Below are 19,332 nucleotides of genomic sequence, written 5' to 3'. Positions count from 1 at the left end.
TGGGAGGACTTCAGACTAAAGGTTCACCCCAAGTGTTTCACTACCCAAAATCAGAGGTTTCAAAGCTGTAATAGCTATAGAAAGTTTACATGGAAATTTTAAATAGAAATGCAGTTAGGGAAATCAAGGATGTTGAAAACTTCCTGCAGGTCTTTTTAAAAATAAATCAAAAAGGACTGCGATATCCACTTATTTAAAAACAGATTCGGTTTTTTTTTCATTCCCAGTTCTTTGGGTACCTAGTTACTGCCAGTATGGATATCAGATGAAGATAGGATCTTTGAATTTTAGAGATGATCTTTTCCTTTTGCATGTGCCTACTTGAAATTATAATCCCTTGCATGTGACTTCACAATCGGTGGAAGGATTAGTACTTGCACCATGGGTTGCAATAACCCATGTGGAGAAAGAGGAACCCAAAATCACTCTATTTTTAAGGCACAGTTCTTCTAATCAAAGAACATTTTCCATGTGTGTCATTTTTCTTAGTATCCTTTCGACCATTTAGATTACAGTTTTGGAGAGGCTATATTTTTTATATATCTTGAGTTCAATGTATTCTTCTTGACACCATAATGTATTTAATTATATAGAGCTTTTCTAACAACAAAATTATCTAGTCTGCAAAATCATGTGCTCAAAAGTTAGAAAGTAAAAGATTTGTAGTTATCTGTGAAAGCTTAGATTATCTTTTCCCACATTGATCCTGGGCACTGAAGAAGACAGAGATTTTGTGGAAAAAAATATGCATCTGTCTTGTATTGTAATAAATATGTTTAAGAAAACTGAGCTGAAATTGCCCAGGCTATCACAGAAGCCATAAAGAACATAAGAATTCTTATTTTGCAACTTGAATACCTTTATTCTGGCATAATCTTTAGTGCAAATTCCAATTTATAAGAGAGACTGTTATAACAAACTCTACTACGTGCACTATTAATAACACTGTCCCCAAATACCATCAACAGAGTTTGAAGCTTAACTGGCTTATAGGAGTGACTTTTATCATTTTAATTTCAGAACTATCTACACAAGCTGTAACCTTAAAAATGGGCCCTATATGCTGATTTAAGTAAAAGACTAATTTTGTCCCAGCTCCTCCTTTCTCCCTTCCTTGGACACAGAAGACTGATTTAATGCTCCACAGAAAGAGAAGTGGAATTGAAGCGGCCCTAGAGAACAGCTCCTAAATCATCTTTCCCTTTCACTTTTACTTCCTGTCTTCTGTTACCCTGGTTCTCAGAAAGTGAAACTTCAATGGAGTTAAAACTACAAGATTTTTGTGATAATACATCTCCAGTTTCAGATTTTAAAGTGCCTATCTAATTATTATGTTGCCATATGTAAAAAGTGTTTTGATCCATGCACATGAAGAGAAATGTGATTTCTAATTTGCTTAGAACTTAGCTGTGCCTGAACAAAACATAAAACAAAGAAAAGACACATCTTTCGCCAAAGGGTAAGCTGAACACCAGTCTGGCTCTGCATCTGTGATGGGACCGTTGATAAAGCTCCATCCATAAAATCTTCACTGGAGCCAGTCATACACAAACCAAGGAGACTGCAACATTACTTTGAGATCTGGTTGAGCATGCACAACTAACAGCTGAAGCAAGCAGTATTTTGACTTGTCATCTAAAAACAAGAAACTTTTCGAAGTCTCTTGTAAATTTTTTGGATTGTAACTGCATTTTAACAAATTCAGTCAGAAACCACATTGTACTAGATAGCTGCAAGGTTAACTTTAGAACTAAAGCAAACAAACATCAATATATTCAGAGAGGCTTTCTCTGGTGCTGGTTCCCCTGTCCTGATGACACTAGGGGGGATCTACAGGTTCTCTTGGCTGCTCAAAGTGGAACTCCATCACTAAACTGAAAGGAAGTCTGGAGCTTCAGAGATCACCCCATCACTGCACAGTGCTGCTCCCATGTTTATCCATGCAAACCATACAACTACATCTAAACAGCATATCTTTTCCTTCTGGAATCAAGCAGGGGCCAAGTACTTTGAAACCTTTTTTGTAGGTGACAGCATCCCTCAGCTCCCATTAAGACTTTCCTTTTTACGTTTTTTTTTTCTTATGTAAATACACATAACCTATATTGCTATTTTCCTCAGATATGATTATGAAAAAAAAAAACACTGTTCAGACAGGAAAATATTCCTCAGACTTTTTCCCTTTTCCTTTGAAAAACAACAAGGTCTGGTACAAAGAATGCATAAAAAGTGAAAAAAGGAATTGCAGCATTGTTAAATTAACAGCAGCATATGTTGCTCTCCCTCATCCCCTATCCTTTTGACCATTTTCTGTTCATTTTTCTTCTTTAACATGCAAAGATCATGCACCTTTCATCCCTCTCTATTCGTTAGAGACCATATGGTACAAGATTACTAAAGGCTACACAGGGATATCATGTCACGTTACCCTATTATAATGCAAGCAGGCAAAGAGACCCCTATGAAAGTGATGTGGGAAGCTGAGGAAGAGTGATGAGAAAGGGGGAAGATGAAATTGTGAGCAAGGTCAAACATATCTCTAAGTGTCCTGAATTTTGTGCCTTTAATTATCTGTTCAAACATTGCAGGAGTGCAGCTCTCTATGGGCTGAATTTCTAGCACAAGGAAAATCTTTCACTCTCTCCCCAACAGCGTTTCACAAAATAACTTGCACCAAAAAAGCCTCTAGCTCCTGAAAAAAACATCAGCTGCAATTACATCTTCTAAGCCACATCTAAAGTAGTAAACCAATCAAGACCAGGGCAGGGGCTTCAGCACTATCCCATGGTCTTCCATACTTTTTAATTTAGTGTGGTCTCCTGTGCCAATCAGCCCCAACCAAACTATCCTTAGGCAGTTTGGAGGTAACACAGGACCACTCCAACACGTAGTCTGGATGCAGCCACATTTCTGAGGCAGGGCGAAAGGAAGCCTCAGGGCCAGAGACCAGTCCCTGGTCTACTTGCTCCCCGGGGAGATAGCCCGAACATCCATGAATTGTACAGCAGTTAGAGCAAAGTTTAAAGTACCACATTTCTTTCCTCCTTTCTTCTTCATACTTGAGTATATAATGTTTTTGCTGCCTTAAGCCACAATTTAAAAGGGGCTTTGTGCTGAGCAATGATTTCTCTCTGCTTCGCATATTCTCCGACTCAGCATTATGTACCATCAGGTAGCTTCTGTTCTTCACTGAGAGGGAAGGTGTGTCCCACATCTGACACCCAGTGCCTCTTATGAGAAATTCATGATAAATTCTCCTCCTCCCTCATCCCCCAAGATTAATACAGGAAAAAAATTACATTATTTTTCACAAGAAGTGAAGCATTCAACTTTGCTGCTTCAGGAAACAAACAAACAACAAAGGCTTGTACAGATGCATCACTGGGGGTGGTGCATAAGATAAATAAGGCCTCCTTTTAACCTGAAATATTTCATCTTTCAGCACTATAATCCCAGAATGGAAAAACAGTCCCCATGAAAGTCCCCAGAAAGTGAGATTTTCAATCAGATTACATTTATTCCCTTTGACAGCGGGCATGTTTAATTATTAGAATAATAATTCTGCATGTTCTTACCTCTCCCACCACTTCCAACCTGCTGGCATCATCAGAAGTACTGGTCAAGTTACCATGGTGAAGCAGAGAGTCATCATCTTTGGAAGGGCTGTTCACACCTTCTAACTCATCAAAAAAAATGTTGACATCCTTAGCTACTAAAAACAAAAATAAAAATATACATTCAAATCACAGCTGAGCCAAACAAAGTCTCTGAGCGTAATGCATTATTATCAACAACTGCACTTTTTAGTTCTGGTATAAGTATCTACTATATTAAGTTTAAAATCTCCTGATGCATATTGGTGCAATCCTTCTTTTCACCAGCAAGCCACAGAGAGATTTAGGATACATAATATCTCTCTGATGTCAAATAAGTAATCATCTGTCACAATAAAACATATGTTAGCTACCTCCTCGGTTTCTCTTGAGATAAGTGGCTTAAATGATTGCCTTCTGGATTACTACGGCCTCTGAAAATTTCTTATTATAATGAAGCACATTTTTAACATACTACATAAAGTATCAAGTTTGAAGCTGTACAGAACTGTAGGGCAATCAGAGGCAGAGGATCTCAAATAACTAATGTCACTCAAAAGAAACTGTATAAATGAGCCTGGGCTCTGTCTGCACAATTTGGCTATTTCTAGGTTAGCATATTTTGGTATCTGCAAAGCTGGCATGTGCAGATCTGCACAGCCTTCAGAGCTGGGCATGAAGAAATGGCTTAAATCTGTAGGATGCTGAATTATATCCAACCTGATGAAAAGTCAGGAGACATGCTCTGTGGGAGCTGCTTCCAGCTGCGGCCCCAGTGCTCAGCCTGGCCCCAGCCGCAAGGCAATGCCCAATGCTCAGGGCTGGGGCTGGGGCTGCCCCCAGAGCAAAGAAGGTGGTGAAGAGGTTGGTGTGAGGAGAAGAAAAATGCCTTTGCTGGGATTCAAGCCTCTACTGTGTGTAGGCTTCTCCAACCCTACATTTCATACGCAAAACCCAGGATTGTTGCAGTAGAGCTAAAATTGTTGGAAGGGACCCCAAAAGGTCCACTGATGAGCCTGTCCCCTGACCGAGGCAGGATCCAATACCTCTCTGCCATTCTTGCCAGAAATTTGTCTCACCCAATCTTCCTCACACTTTTTGTGAACTTGGTTGACTTTGGGACTCATTTTTCTTTGTGCAACATCCTCCTGATCCTCTTGCTTCCCTGTAATTCCCCCAAGTAAGTGACAGACAGTTGTAATTCCTGTTGACAAGAGTTTCTATTAACAGGGAACAGCTGGCAATCTCTAATTGCCCATGACACCTTGGTCCCATTTTCAACTAATGGCTGCAGGTATAAAAATTCATTCCCCCACTGTGGAGAGGCTGAATAGCATCCAGAAATTAAAGGCTGTTAACTGTTCCCCAGCCTTTGTGAGCACTTTGTGACCTCCCTTTCACCCTTCCCTTCTTCAGGGGTTACAGCCTAGTTTAAGAAGTCTTTTTTAAAAAAATTCCAATGCTACAGGCTCGACAGCCTCTGCAGGCAACCTATTCTTCACTATCATCATCAGCAGAAAGTTTTCCTCCTAATATGCATCCTGAATATGCACCTATGATGCAATTTAAATAGATTGTTCTTTTCCTATCAATCATGAACATAGGGAAGAAATTGCTCCCTTTTTGTACCTGCCTTTTACAGTATCTAAAGACTGTTATTACTGCTTTATGTGGATAAAAAGATCCACATAAGATCCAAAGCTTCAAGAACTCTTTTTCTTCCTTTTCAGGCTTAAAATAAGGACAGAGTTAACAACAAACCTTGCATTTTTGATTGAAATACTTTGCTTACAAGGCCACTAAAAATTTTAGCAACAAAAAAAAAAGCCTTCACATTCAAATTAGATAGCATTACATAACAACAGATACCATAGACTAGGCTAGACTAACAATAAGAAATTCTGTGCCAGAGTTGCAGTTTTTAGGATGACTTCTTACTCCTCGAGTTCAGCAATTTTGGGGTCGCACACTGCCTAATCTAGCAATGATTCTTTGTATCCCAAAATTGGAATTGCACAATATTTAATCTCTACTTAACACTTCGTATCATGATCTTTCAGTTTTAGATAACACCCTCTGTTCTGCTGGATCCCAACCAGCTTTAGCAGAGAGACTGGGGCTAATAGCCTCACTTACTTCACTTGCCTTTAAATTGTGCTTGTCATCATAGTCTGTGAACACATCAGAGATTTAAAACCTCTTTTCACAGATAATAAATTCCTCTTGCCCTGTTAAAGTTGTTGTTTTTTTTCTATCAGTCTGTTTATTTTACTTGTCCTATTTTTGTGAAAAGTGCTAAGACATCATTAGGGACAAGTATCCGGGACCTGAGCTTTCCGTTTTTAGACAGGGCTTGGCCTCACGGCTTTCTGTCCAACATTAGGGGTGAGTTTACCAAAGTGAAGGCAGAACAGCACAGAAACTTCTCTCGTTGTTTTGGCATATATGACGGGGACAGCCTGCAGCATCTCAGTGTCACTGGGGCTGCATCCAACCCTGTCCAAACTACTGAGGTATTTGTAGACTCAGAAGGAAGGAATGGATGCCAATTTGTAGCACAGGCAGCAATAGCAAAGAAAAGATTTGTCTCCTTCATCCATTTCAATCCTGAGAAATCATACTAGAGTTGCTCACACAAAACAAGGAAACTGCCACAACACATAGCGTAGTCTATCCACCTTCATCTTCCCTACCGCATCAAATGGCAAGACTGGAAACTTTCCACCCCATATGATAATAATCTGGATGTAGATCTCAACCAGCCTTTGCACACATGTTTATGCGAGAAGAATTTATCTGAATAATCAACATAAAGAACTGCTGGAGCAGAAACCTTTCTGAATGACTTGAAACTTTGCTGCACTGAAATTCTGAAGATCAGCTCCAAGAAACAAACACATTAACCTGTATGTGATCAATACCACAGCATACTGTGAAAAAAGAACAAAAATAATTAAATAGGAAAGCTTTCTAAAGATTACATGACATATATATTTGTTGCAGAGAGAAGCAATGAAAGAAATAAAAGTGAAAGAGATTTTGTCTGGATGCTACACACCAGGGAGTTTGAACTAGTTGCTTTTCCTGCCATGAAGACTGCCCTGGTATAACCAATGAGCCCACTGAGATGCTAGAAATGCTACTTTCTGCAATGCCAGTAATGCTTTGGGTTGCAAAATAGATGGTTTTCCAGGAGATGTTTGAGATACACAACTTGGTGTGTGAGAGTGAATTTGTTTTGCAGTTTCAAGCAGAGAAAGACTGCCTTATTTTGAGGACTTGTGATAAACACAGAATCTCATTTCAAGGTCACTTTGAAATCCAGCCCATCTCAGCAGTTACTGGAAGTTACGGAGGCAGTGGATCTCTGCTGGTTAGTGAAATTAGCTACCAGGACCTGTCTAGTCTGCCTTCAGTAGAAAATTGCTTATATCAAAAGTACACAGATAACTGGCATGCTGGTTGGTAGCCTCAGAGAAAAGGACAAGGAGTGAAGAGATGCTGAAGTGCCTTGTCAGCCCTGGAGATGTCTGTGATCCTCCTTCAGCTGCAGTAACTGTCTGCTACTGGAGAAACTGTGGAGATCTTCACCCTGCAGCTGCCTTGCTGCCTCTGCTTCCGAAAATACACTCCAGTATTTCAGTCGCTGACACGGGAGGTCTAACATTTGCTGAGAACATCTGTTTCCAAAAGCCTCATTGGATACTTAAAACAAATTACAATTCCTTAAATTACAATTCCACGAAAACAAATAAATGACTAAAAATCAAACCCTAATTGCTTCCATTCTCTGTGCCGCCTACTTTAATAACGGTGATGATACTTCCAAGTCAGCCCTCCTGTTAACTGTAACTACACTTAACCACTCCACTCCACCTAACATGAACGCTCCTAAGTTGCCAAATGTTGCTGAAGGCATAACCAGGGCTCCCTCTTTCCTGTCTGCCTCGGACCGTGACATACATATATACTCCAAACTGATCCTAACCTAATCATATATAATAATTTTACCTATCGTTTGAGAGACGGCCTGGTCTTAGTATACAGTCACATATAGTCAGGCAGTGAAATTTAATGGCAGTATAGAGCAACACGCGTACCGCTACAACAGATATTAAGGAGTCCCCCTATGGTTTTAGATCAGCTTAATTACACAGGTTCTTTTCTTCTTCCATTGAGGAAAAAAAATCAAAGTGACTTAATTATTATTCATATAGTCAGAATCACTTGAGGAGTCTGAAAAATATGGATATACAAATATTTTCATCCCAAATGTAGCAGAACTACATATTCTGAAAACTGAACATTAGGAAATTCTGAGTGAGAATCAATGTGATTGCACAAGACTATTCAAATCAGGAGTCTGATTTAGGTTGCACTGAAAGATAAGGTAAAATAACACCCCTATTTTCCTGAAGATGGATACCCAAATACCAAGGTCCCTAAAACAAGAATCTCCTTTCAAAAACGAGACCTAACTCTATGTGTTAGTGTGGCAAGACAGAAGCGTACTCAAAGATTATGTTTCTGTTAATTAAGAGCCCTTTTATTACTAATTGTCACACCATGCCATTGAGTGTACTCCAGCTTTGGATGATGCAAACTACATATCAATATTCCAAAAACTGCTCTTTGCAAGCTTTTAGGCCTATCAGTAATACTGAAGACTGACTTTATTTAAAAATTCTTCCTATCAATGCTTATAAGATGTATAGAACAATGCTACATGTAAACAGTGGTGGAAAAAAGACTGGGTTTAAAATCACAGGTCTTGGAGAATATCCCTTAATAAAATAGCATTACTAAAAAATATCTGTTTTGCAGAGACTTGCAAAGCAGAAAAAGCCAAGAATGCGAATCCAAGGCTCTTTCTGCATCTTGTTGTACTACATGTTGTAATTTTTATAGCATTTATTTGGATTTTTTGATACATTTTTCTCCTCTCAGTAAGGCTGGTGGATACAATTTACAAAAGTTTTCTGCAAGGAGACCACCCTACAGTGCCCACAGCCCAGAACATTTTATCACATTAAATGTTAAATTCAAAACTATGCATGAAATAATAACCCTGTCTTATAAAATTCACTGATTTCTGACTTCCAGACTAAGAGAGGAAAAATGAGGGAATCAAAAGAGTTTTAATTTAAACCTTAGTGGTAGTCAACGTACACTGGATGTTGCAAAATATTCTGAAAGCAAGAGACTTTGTGGAGACTTTGTGATGTTTGACTTCGGTGCAATGGCAATAAAAAGAGGTTTAATACATTGAAGCAAATTATAGGGATTTATCGGAAAAGCTTTGAAATCAAGAGGGTTTATTTTTTTTTAATGAAGCAATTGATTGCTTTTCCACAAGTCCCTCTTCTCGGTGTAATAAACTAGGAAACAGCAAAGAAAGACTTTGCTAGGTTTTGTCTGCCTGGCCTCAGCCTCAGCCCATCCTCACCGACAACACCCCTCCGACACCAGCCTCAGGAGCACCCTTCCTCTTGACCAGAGAAAAGAGAATGACAGTGAGATTCAAGCTCAACTACAATAAGGACTTCAGATTTAAGAACAGCTTGAGAGTGGGCCACAGTGGGAAGTTCTGGTTCACATCTGACAGAGACTTCATGCAATTCCTTGACACCTCTGCTGTCTAACTTACAAGTTTAGATCGGGTGCATCACCCTATTTTACAATTTTACGCCCAGTGCATCACCTTATTTTACAAAGTGCATCTGTAGCCATTTCCAGATTAGTGGACATTACTGTTTCTGCACTGTCTCTGATTGATTACGGAAAATTTCTGAATTTACTGTAGTCAAGAAGAAACTGTCTTATAAAAAATATAGCAGAAATCTTTTGAAAAATGTGTTTAAGACTACCACAAGCTTTGGTCCTTAAGTGCAGAATTTAGCTTTGAAGCAGTAGAAATGTATTAAGTCTTATAATAATAGTAAATTTACATAAAAGTATATAATGAGATGGTAATTTCTTGTCTTCATTTGCAGCCTAAGGAACAGATCAGTACAGAAGAAGGAAGAAAGCAAGTCACTTTAGAGCTACTTTGTAGGAGAAAGTATTTTATTCCAACCAGGAAGAAAAGTAACAATGACTACTCAGAGCAACCACCCCAAAAAGAATACTTAAGCATGTTTTGTCCTAATTATTTGCTACTCACATCAGACTGCAGGTGACAAGAAACACCCTTAGATGCATAACAAGCCTTTGCGAGCTGTGTTGTACAGCCATGGCACTTTTCTGAATGGGAAGGTAGCTGAAAAGCACAGAAGGTAACTTTCCAACAGCGACTGTGTCTGTTCTGGATAAGAAAAAACACTGTCTCCAAGGTTGCCAAGGTTGCCTTCTCAGACAACTCTAAAATCATCACCTATAAATCAAAATGTTAATTCTTAAAAGACTCTTTGTCATCATTTAGTTTTGAAATGATATTCGAACTGATAAAACAATTGGGAAAGCTACTTCTATTCAACACACATCTGTTAATCACTCGCAAACATTTGCTTTACTTTGGGTAGGATTCCTCCACATTTGCACATCCAGAGTGCAGATGTTTGTGTCTTACCTATGGTAGTGTTTCAGCTGAGCTGTTCTCTTTAAATTCCATCTATAGGCAATGGAGAGAAATAGCCACTTTCAAGTTGCAATTCATCTAATCTATTTTAGCCACCTTCTTTAAAATGAGACAAACTGGGCTCTGGACATGCTTATTACTTTCTATTGTCTGTAAAGGGAGCTTAGAAAATTAATTCAAATGTTGACATCTTCATCACAAACCTCTACGTTCAAGTCAGATGAATCCCTTTTTGCGGCCACAGAAAAATGAGATAATTTTAAAAGAAACTATTGGTTTTATCTAGAAGTTATAAATTTGAAGTTATAAGTAAATTATAAGGTATAATGGATTTCTGTATCCTGTTGATTGAAATTTGGGGTTATTCAGTACAAGGTTATAATCAAAGAGCACAATATTGAAGCAAGGCACAGTACCAAGGGAAGTCAAGAAGCCTGCTTCAGAGGATCACTGTTAATAAATCTAATCTTGACATCTAATTTGTTTGAATCAAGCCATCCATTTTTGTTCTGCTCAGCCTCACGCTTGAAAAGAAGAGTTTCCTGTATTCAGATGCAGTCTCTTCCCAACCGAAATTTGCTTGTCCTCGTGGGAGGACAGAAGTCTTTTCAGCCTCTCCAATGCACATCCCAGCTGCTGCCAGGCCTACGCTTGGGCTGTGATACATTAGCAGCAAGAGGGTGAGGAAAATCGCATATTAAGGTTTCCTGATGGGAAAAGCTTTTAAAGTTACAAAACAGAGTTCATCCTAAGCCTACACTTTGAATAATCAGATAATTCATTTTCAGACAATTACCATTGTCATGGTACTAACCTGAGAGCATTCCTCCCACCCCTAAACTAATACCACCACCAAACAACCTGACCATAAAGCTCTATGTTCCCTGATTCTTATGGCAAAACTCAGGAGCATGGGCTTTTAGACATTCTTTTAGAATTCAAAAATATAAGTTACTGTTTCTTGCTTTAGAAAATTACTCCACAAAAAAAACCCCAAAAAACAAACAAAAAAAAACAATTTAAAATAAAACTGGAGAAGAGGGAAACCAGGCAGCTTTCAATCTAGCAACATCATCAGGCCATGCATTTGGATTCTTGTCCTGAATAACAGTTTCCACTCTATTTTGGAAAATTTCCACTGAAATTCTTTTGGATTCAAGAGTTGCCTCAGCCTTTTTGACTGGGAGGGGGCTTGAGGGGGGGGGGTTTATTCAGCCTTTGGTGACGACTAGAATTATTTCTAGCTCAAGTCTTGAGATCTTTCTGCAGTTGCACTTGAAAGGGTGGGCCACTTAATTCACAGACCACAGCATATTACATGTGGAAAGAGATCGCTACACACACTAAGATATGCAGACCACCAGGTGACATGCTTATCACTTCTGATCCCCAAAGTTACCTCTTTCCCAACAGCACAGCTCACCCAGAGCTCTGCTGACTTGGCTTCTGTTCCCTTATAAATGCCAAATAATCTCCAATGAATATAAGTGTGTCAGCCTCATTGGCGCTGCAGAAATGTGAATATACCCCAATACCTTGAAACTGCTGGAGCTTCAAATCCAGCCTTAGGCCCCAGAGTGCTGCACCTACACGGCATTGCTCGTTCAACCCGCCATTCAAGAATGTCAAGAACGGATTAAAGTAATGGGAATCTTAATATTTCTGGCTACTCCTGCATGGGAAATATTTACTATGGAAATCCTTAGGTATACAATAATTCAAATCTTACTATGATTTGCATGTTAGTGAAAGATTTCTTACTGGCTTTCAATAAACCACTGAACTCTCTCATATATTTTAGTAATGCATACTCAACATTCAGTTTGCCAGTTTGTATGTTCCTTCAGTTATAATTTCAATGTGTCTCAGTCGACTCTTCTACTATATACTCAACTTTATATCCAACAAATAACTTACTTTCTTGTATTGCATTAAGAATTTCTGAAAAGTCCACATCTGTCTTCTGTACGTCTGGTGTTATCCATATTTGCGTTTCCAACCGGTTACCCTGCAAATCCTCTCTTCCTTCTGAAGAAATTGAAGAGATTGATGGGGTTTGTGACAGTGCAGCAGAAAATGCAGCCAAGGGGCTTTCAGGTTTCAGGGAATATACACACGGGAAAAAACTGCCTAGATTTTTTTCTTTCCCCAACAGAATAATTTTTTCTTCAAAACAAGCAGCTTTAGACATAGTATAGACTCAACAGATTTAAAACTAAATAGAACAAAATGACAACACTTTCTGCTGTTAGTAGATTGATAGCCACCACTGCTGAATTCCTCATTCAGACACACACCTGCCACCATGCCATGAGCACCCCCTCACCGTGCCACCTACAAAACTAACTCCAAAATGTGAAAACAGACAAGAGACACTGTTACAAATGACACAGGACTACAGTAACAGCTGGGCTAAAATAAAACACACCAACACACCAAACACAAATTAAGTGCAAGACAGAAAACAACCGCTAGGAACAAAAGAGCATGGACAGCATATTTCAGCCACAGGACGCCATAAGGTCTCTTATGCCAAGGTGATGGCATACCATGGTCTAGGAAGAGCTCCAGTACTGCAGTATGTTTTGAAGGGGGTCTCGAGGATATGTAACGGTTGCTGTGATGTCAGTGTGAGAGCACTGCAGAACGCAGCACTTTATAAATAAAAAGATAGGCTAGCAGGTCACAGTTTCAAATCTATTTGCACACATAAGCAGGCACAAGATTTGCCCGTTTTTCAAGATGCAATGTTCTTTCACGTGAACAAAGAAAGTAGAAAGTTATGAAAACACACCCTTTCCATGTAGGCCCATAGCCAGAAAATGTACTGGGCACATGGGCTTAAACTGCTGGCTACAGGGTGCTACAAGGCAGCCAAAGACAAAGAGGGAGAGACTGGGCATATGGCAGGTTTCCGAAGAACGGCAGCAAAACCCGACCTTCTGCAAATGCATCTATTAGAAGTGATGCTCTTGAGTAAGGAGTACACAGGGTTAGCAGAGAGTTGCAGTGGTCAGGGAGATACTAAGATGGGACTTCAGAACAAATAAGTCATGGTAGAAGAACAAACCATCAGGTCATTTAGTCTATTACTGTACCTTCACTATTGGCCATCATTCCTGCTTTTGATGGAAGCAATTTCCTTTCCTCTGCAGTCTATCTAGAACAAGCCAGTTTTCTTCTGAATTCCTTCCTAACCCATTGTAGCTTTTTCAGCCTCTTTTTTTTCCTTTGTCCACAAAGTGACTACCTCACCAGTGCCTTAATGAAAGTAGTTACAAATTATATTCCCGGGCACAAAATTACTCAATGCTACTTTAAAGTCCATGCTTCATTTTTTTCCAGAAATACAGGTCTCTAAATGAGTATATACCAGCTTGGGTCTTTTTTATTTCCCAGTGTTAAAATATTATAAATTTAAATTGTCTCATGTTTGCCCCAGTGTATTCTTTTGTTCCACAGAAAAGACTCACTGTTAACATCAGATTCAATCTCCCTTATAGATTCCTGTAACATGATCTGTCATAGCAGCAGCAGGAGTCAGCATTTAATGATGTAGAACAAAGAGAATTTCTTAAGCGAGACGGCTGATTATTCATGTAATAGCAGCCTAGGGAAATCTGCAGATGGCCTCAAAAGTGGGAGTCTCAGAATTGCCCCAAAAGAGACTTCTGGGGACTAAGGAAAATACTGCAGCTGCTGGAAGAGACTTAACAACAACAAGACAGAGGTAGAGAAGCAAGCAATAGACAGCAATTCATTTCAACAGCTTTGTCACTGATATCATTCAGTTTCTTGTTAAATATGCAACTGTCACTTCTTAACATACACATATTTGAATCCTCAAATCAGCCAACTTGTCTTTTGAACTCTGTCATTTGAACCCTGGTTAAAACCAAATAACAACAACACCGACAAATATAAATACCTTCTGCTTCCTTGTCACACCCAAGTCATCGCTGCTCGGAAGACATGAAGGCGGCGGACCCCTGCAGCATCTCCGACAGACCTGAGCCATTGGGCTGGGGAGGGAGGCAGTGAGAGCCAAAGCCGCTCTCACAAACACCCTCTCAGCAGCAGATCATCCCATCAACCAAGGGGCTCAGGCTATAATATCCTACTAATGCCAATGAGGCAAATGCAGTGAGAGGGCAAAAGAGATTCTGCCCAAAGTGGTCTGCAAATGGCGTCAGCTCAGGTGCCGAAGATTTAGAACAAAGACCAGCCAGCAATGAAAGTCCTGAACTGCTGATATCAAACATATATCTAACAAACAGGCCTATTAATAAAATGCAGCTGCCAAAGAATTTATGCATTTAATTCTAAAGTCACTTTTTTTTTAATTAATGAAAAATACTGGCCAGGAGGTGTCCATAAAATGTCCAACCTAAACCAGACTGTTGTCCAACCTAAAACAACCTATAAAGACAAGAGAAATTTTGCTACTTTTTTCAATGAGTTCAGAATTTTCTCTCCTGTATTTGCCCCATTTCAGCACAAAGAGCTTCCAGCATTTCAGTATGGACACAAACAACAGTCTCATGTGCTCCTGTGTTTCACAGTAGCCTTAATACTTGGGTTCATGGCACAACTATCAGACCAACAATATCATCCAGTCTGATTTCACTCAAAATCAGAGACATCATCTTCTACCAGACATCTGTGATTTAACACACATGTAATCACAGGCTGGTCTTTACCAAAACAAGGAGACCAAGAAAAGTATCTGCCAATGACTAATAGCTTCTAAGTAAGTGGTTACAGGAAAGCTTCCCTCTCCCATATTCTTCGCAGTGTCAACGAACAGAGTTGAATCAAGGCAGGTTCCCTCTTACTGTCCTCTCTCTCCCTTAGCACCCACTTTGTGGGAGGGAATGCCACATTTTTTTTGTTGAGGGAGAAAACTCCTATATAATGGGGGGCAGGGGAATGGCCAAATTAATGACTTCTGATTTGTCGGGGAAATGCAGTTGTTAGACCAGCAGATATTTGGAAAAGGTACAATGTTCTGCCCCATGTCCATTTTTTTTTCTGGATTTTACCATAGTTCTCCAATGTAACAAATCTGGATACTATCCAGTGCCACTGTTGCTATAAGGGGATCAGTAGCCTTGCTTTAGCATCTCCTTGCTTCAGCAGCTGTGAGGTGTCTCTTGCTGATTCATGCCTTCTCGGTGGTAGATCCCACTGACTAAACCCTAAGAGATATTGCCTGGGAGGCTGGGAGGTAAAGACCTTTTCTCCCTAGCAACATTAGAAATAAACACATGTAAAAGTGAATATTGGTGAATATTAGATTTACCAAACTTTCAGTGATTTTATTAAAAGAACAATTTGAGATTTTTTCCTCAGTTCACTGTGACATTTTAGTCCATTTTAAATCAGCTCATGGCATTCACTCTGATGTACTCTTTATGCATAAAGTAGTGCATAAAGTACCATACTATTTCCTTTATTTGTTTTGAAAAGACTCTGCTAATTCGGTTAGGAAAACAACTCAAATTTTTAAAAAGACATTTCAATTTTAGAGGCTGAATGAGATGGTTTGTGCTAAACTGGAATTTTAATTTCTTCTAAATAATAAAATGATCATATGTATCAGATAAGGGAATTACGTGGCAAGGTACTAATTATGGTGCTAACATTAAGCCAGCTCCTTCCTACTGCAATGACAGAGATTTTCTATAGGCTTAAAATTAAGAATATATTCAAGTACTTTACTGCATGAGGGCCTTGTTGCTCCTCACATCTATCCAAGTATCACAAGTAACATTTCAGATGTGGACTTCACAAGCAAAAGACTATTTTCTTGCACAGTATACATTCGAAGACAGATTTTCAAAGTCTGTGCATTTTTACACATGTTGTGGTGTGAAAATCCTGTTTGTAGATGCTTATGTGCATATTGTGGTCTGAAATTGAGCATGAGCACTTGCGTACATAGAAACATGCACGTTATTTTCAGTATCCGGCACCAAATATAGAGAGCATATAAATAGGTTGATAGAGCAAGCGCTGCTACTGCTTAATACATAATAAAGTGTTCACATTTATGTAATAAATCTCACTAATTTTGAATGGATGTGTAAGAACAGAGCTGATTTTTGTAATTCACTGTGGCAGTCAGGGCTTCTTGAAGAATTTTGCACTTAGCTTCCAGTCGTTGATTGGAGTAGAAATATTTAACTCTCCTGCTTTCTGTAATCACAGTCTTTCTTCTTTGCCCCCCCTCAATTCCAATTAACTAGGCAAGTGAAACAAATGTTTTCTCTGCAGCTGTAGAAGCTTCTGCAGAGAAAAAAAAATTACAGCTTCAAAGAATTTCTCTGAAGAGGCATCTCGCCAGTGACTTCTTTCCATTCAGTGAGCTGAGAGTTTTTTATCATTTTGGCAGCAAACATGCACCTTCACCAAGGTTGTACTTCAGCCTGGAAGTGGAATACGAGTGGCAACTAACTAGGAAGCCATGTGGGGAGATGCTCCTCTCACAGGGCCACCTACCACCAGCTGGACTCTATTTAGCAAGAGCAAAGATAATTCTAACACTGGCAATTTTATTCTGCTTCATTAAGTACTACCTGTAGTTTCTACAGAGAAGTTGCACCTTCTCGCCAGAGGATCTTCCTTAAAGCAAGCAGAAAGCTGCGTGCATGGTGCCCTTTTCACTCAAGGCAACCCCAGGTCAGCATGGGGCAAAGCACCACCCTTGCAGGCACATCTTCTACTGGCTTCTCACTGCGAGAGCTAGGCAATTGGAAATGGAAATTGTTTAAGCTGTTTTCTAGACATCTCAGTCAGAGTTACACACACGTGAAATCAATAGCTTTACTGATCTCGATTCTGGCATTATATTTCCTCTGATAGGAAGCAAAATGTTCTCTGCAGTGGGTCTTCCCAGCATCCCGTGCCTGTAACGGAAAACACACCTCAGATAACTGAATGATGAGCATATTGGTTCAATCATTTCCTCAGGAAAAGGAAGCTGTTCTCTGAGTCCTAGACTATGTATATATATACATGTGTGTGTATGTGTGCATGTGTATATATATATATATGTACACATATATACGCGCATCTTGCTAGCAAGACAAGATTAGCACTGTGCTGGCCTAAGAGGAGTGGTTCAGTGAGAACTAATTATGTATCGTTAGGTGGAAAGCTAGCATGTTTCACAAAAAATCTTTTAAAAGGGATCTGGTTTGGCTACATTGCTCAAAGAGAATTTCAGATTGTTTTCAATATGAAATCCTCTATCATACAGTGGGAGGTGAGGAACAAAACAGAAAAAGGATTGCAATGTTCTATCAGCAAATATTTGCCCCCCGCAGGGATTTAAAAAAAAAGCTTGGAAATGTCGCAAGATCTTTTGGACGACGAGGTTAGCAGTGGTGCTCTGCAAGCTGCAGGGTGGTAACGCCAGCGAGCCGTGCTCCCATCCCCTCCTGCAGACCTCGCTCCTAATGCAATCCCCCCTCACTCCTGAGGCCTCGCTTCCAGCTGAGCGCACCAGCGAGGCCGGGGCAAATATACTCACCCAAGAGGGCAGCTCCCTTACACCTGCAGGGCTTCCCACCAAAAGCCTCACTGAAGTCAGCAAAAGGCTGCATGTCTTCTCTCACAGGTACCTTCTCGGAGCGTGGGGTGGAAATGGTTACGCGTCCTGTGTCTTGCCATGAGCCACCTCTTTCTTGCACAGAAGAAAAAGGCTCTGTTTTCTCCCACAGCTCTCTGGTCCCCCAGCCCAGCACTTGGCTTCTTTCTGGAACAAGATTTCAGATTTCTACAAAGGGGGTTAAGTTCCCCTTATCTTTCATTTTGATGCTTGTTTCCAGTCTTGAGTCCCTCTTGCAGGTGGCATTGGGGAGGACAGAAAAAACCCACATGTTTACTTCCCTCTTTCTGGCAGAAGTGAACTTGTTGACATATCCATATATTTAAGACAGTGCAACATGTCAGGGTAAGAGCAGCCGCCTGCCACATCTGCAGTGGTTTCTGTGTGGCAGTGTCAGCACACATGCAACTGCAGTGACAAACTGGGAGCATCTTAAAGGGCTTTTAAACTGTTTATGCAGTCTTCCCTAATTTGAGGTATTTATTTTTACTTATGTAGGTCACAGGATCTGCCGTCCATCTATCTACAAAGCACACCCACAGTTCTGCAAGAATTATAAATAATAGGTAATGATACATATTGAAAGAAAAGTCTTTAGAGTCTTTTGATTTAAGTCAAGGTACTCTGTCACAACAGTGTTAATACACAATATATTTCCATGACAAACAACATTGGGTGCCCTACGAAAATATTTGCAGACCTTTGGAAAACCTCTGACTGGGCAGACTGCCATATATATCCATAAATATTTAGGCACTTGGATAACTTTTGAGAGCCTTAACTGGTTTACCGATTACCTTACAAACAGAGTATATTCTGTCACTGTTCAGCATAGATAAACAAATCTTCCATTATGCAGAAAAGGTCATTTCTCCTAGTGGTTTTTTTCACTGATTATGGATTAAATAACATGTCTGCAGCAAAAGTGACAGAGTGCTCTGTGAAAAAAAACCACAAAAATACCCTGTTAATTTCAACGATGCTCTAAAAGCAACTGGAATAAATACATAGGGCTACTTCATTTTCCATAGGAAAGTCCAATGGACATCAGGAAAAAAAGGAAATTCCAAAGCTAAATCATTTGTTTAGCATGAAGAACCTGTGTTACAACTGGCTTTCTGGGCATGGCCCTATCAAGAGTATTGTAATAACTATATGGGAATTATTTTTGAAAGGCAATTTTAAAATAGCTTCCCTTTGTATTGAAGTACACTGTGAGGTATGACATATGTTTAAGTATGTTAATACAAACTCTTTGCTTACCTTCCAGAAACAGCAGTAGAGGAGGAGATTTTTAAACACATAATATTACCAAATTATCTCAGCCTAAGGTATTCTTAAGATTTACGGTGTCCCTTCTCCCCTCCTTTTACACCCTGGCTGGCATCAGATGCAGAGAAGTCCACCCAGCCAATTAACTACATGGAAGTGGAGAGTCCTAAATTTTGGTCTCTCTAGCTCTCAGAAGTATCGTGTATGCCTTTTCCATAGATAGCCATAGATAAAATGGACGAATACCCCTTTCCTAAAAATCTCTCCTCCTGATGAAG

At 39.7% G+C, this 19,332-nt stretch overlaps 1 protein-coding gene across 1 annotated transcript in view; it reads right to left on the bottom strand.

Annotated features, from left to right (window-relative positions):
- ANO4 (anoctamin 4) overlaps positions 1-19,332 on the bottom strand; it is a 225,747-nt gene that overhangs the window by 107,329 nt on the left and 99,086 nt on the right. Inside the window, exon 3 of the mRNA XM_064510676.1 lies at positions 3,576-3,712. Within this exon, the coding sequence (XP_064366746.1) occupies positions 3,576-3,712 (137 nt within the window). The remainder of the gene's footprint in view (positions 1-3,575; positions 3,713-19,332) is intronic.

This window comes from Dromaius novaehollandiae, chromosome 1 (assembly GCF_036370855.1).
Source record: "Dromaius novaehollandiae isolate bDroNov1 chromosome 1, bDroNov1.hap1, whole genome shotgun sequence".
Classification (NCBI taxonomy): domain Eukaryota; kingdom Metazoa; phylum Chordata; class Aves; order Casuariiformes; family Dromaiidae; genus Dromaius; species Dromaius novaehollandiae.
The sequence above is the reverse complement of the archived record's forward strand: the minus strand, read 5'-3'. Positions and strand labels throughout refer to the sequence as shown.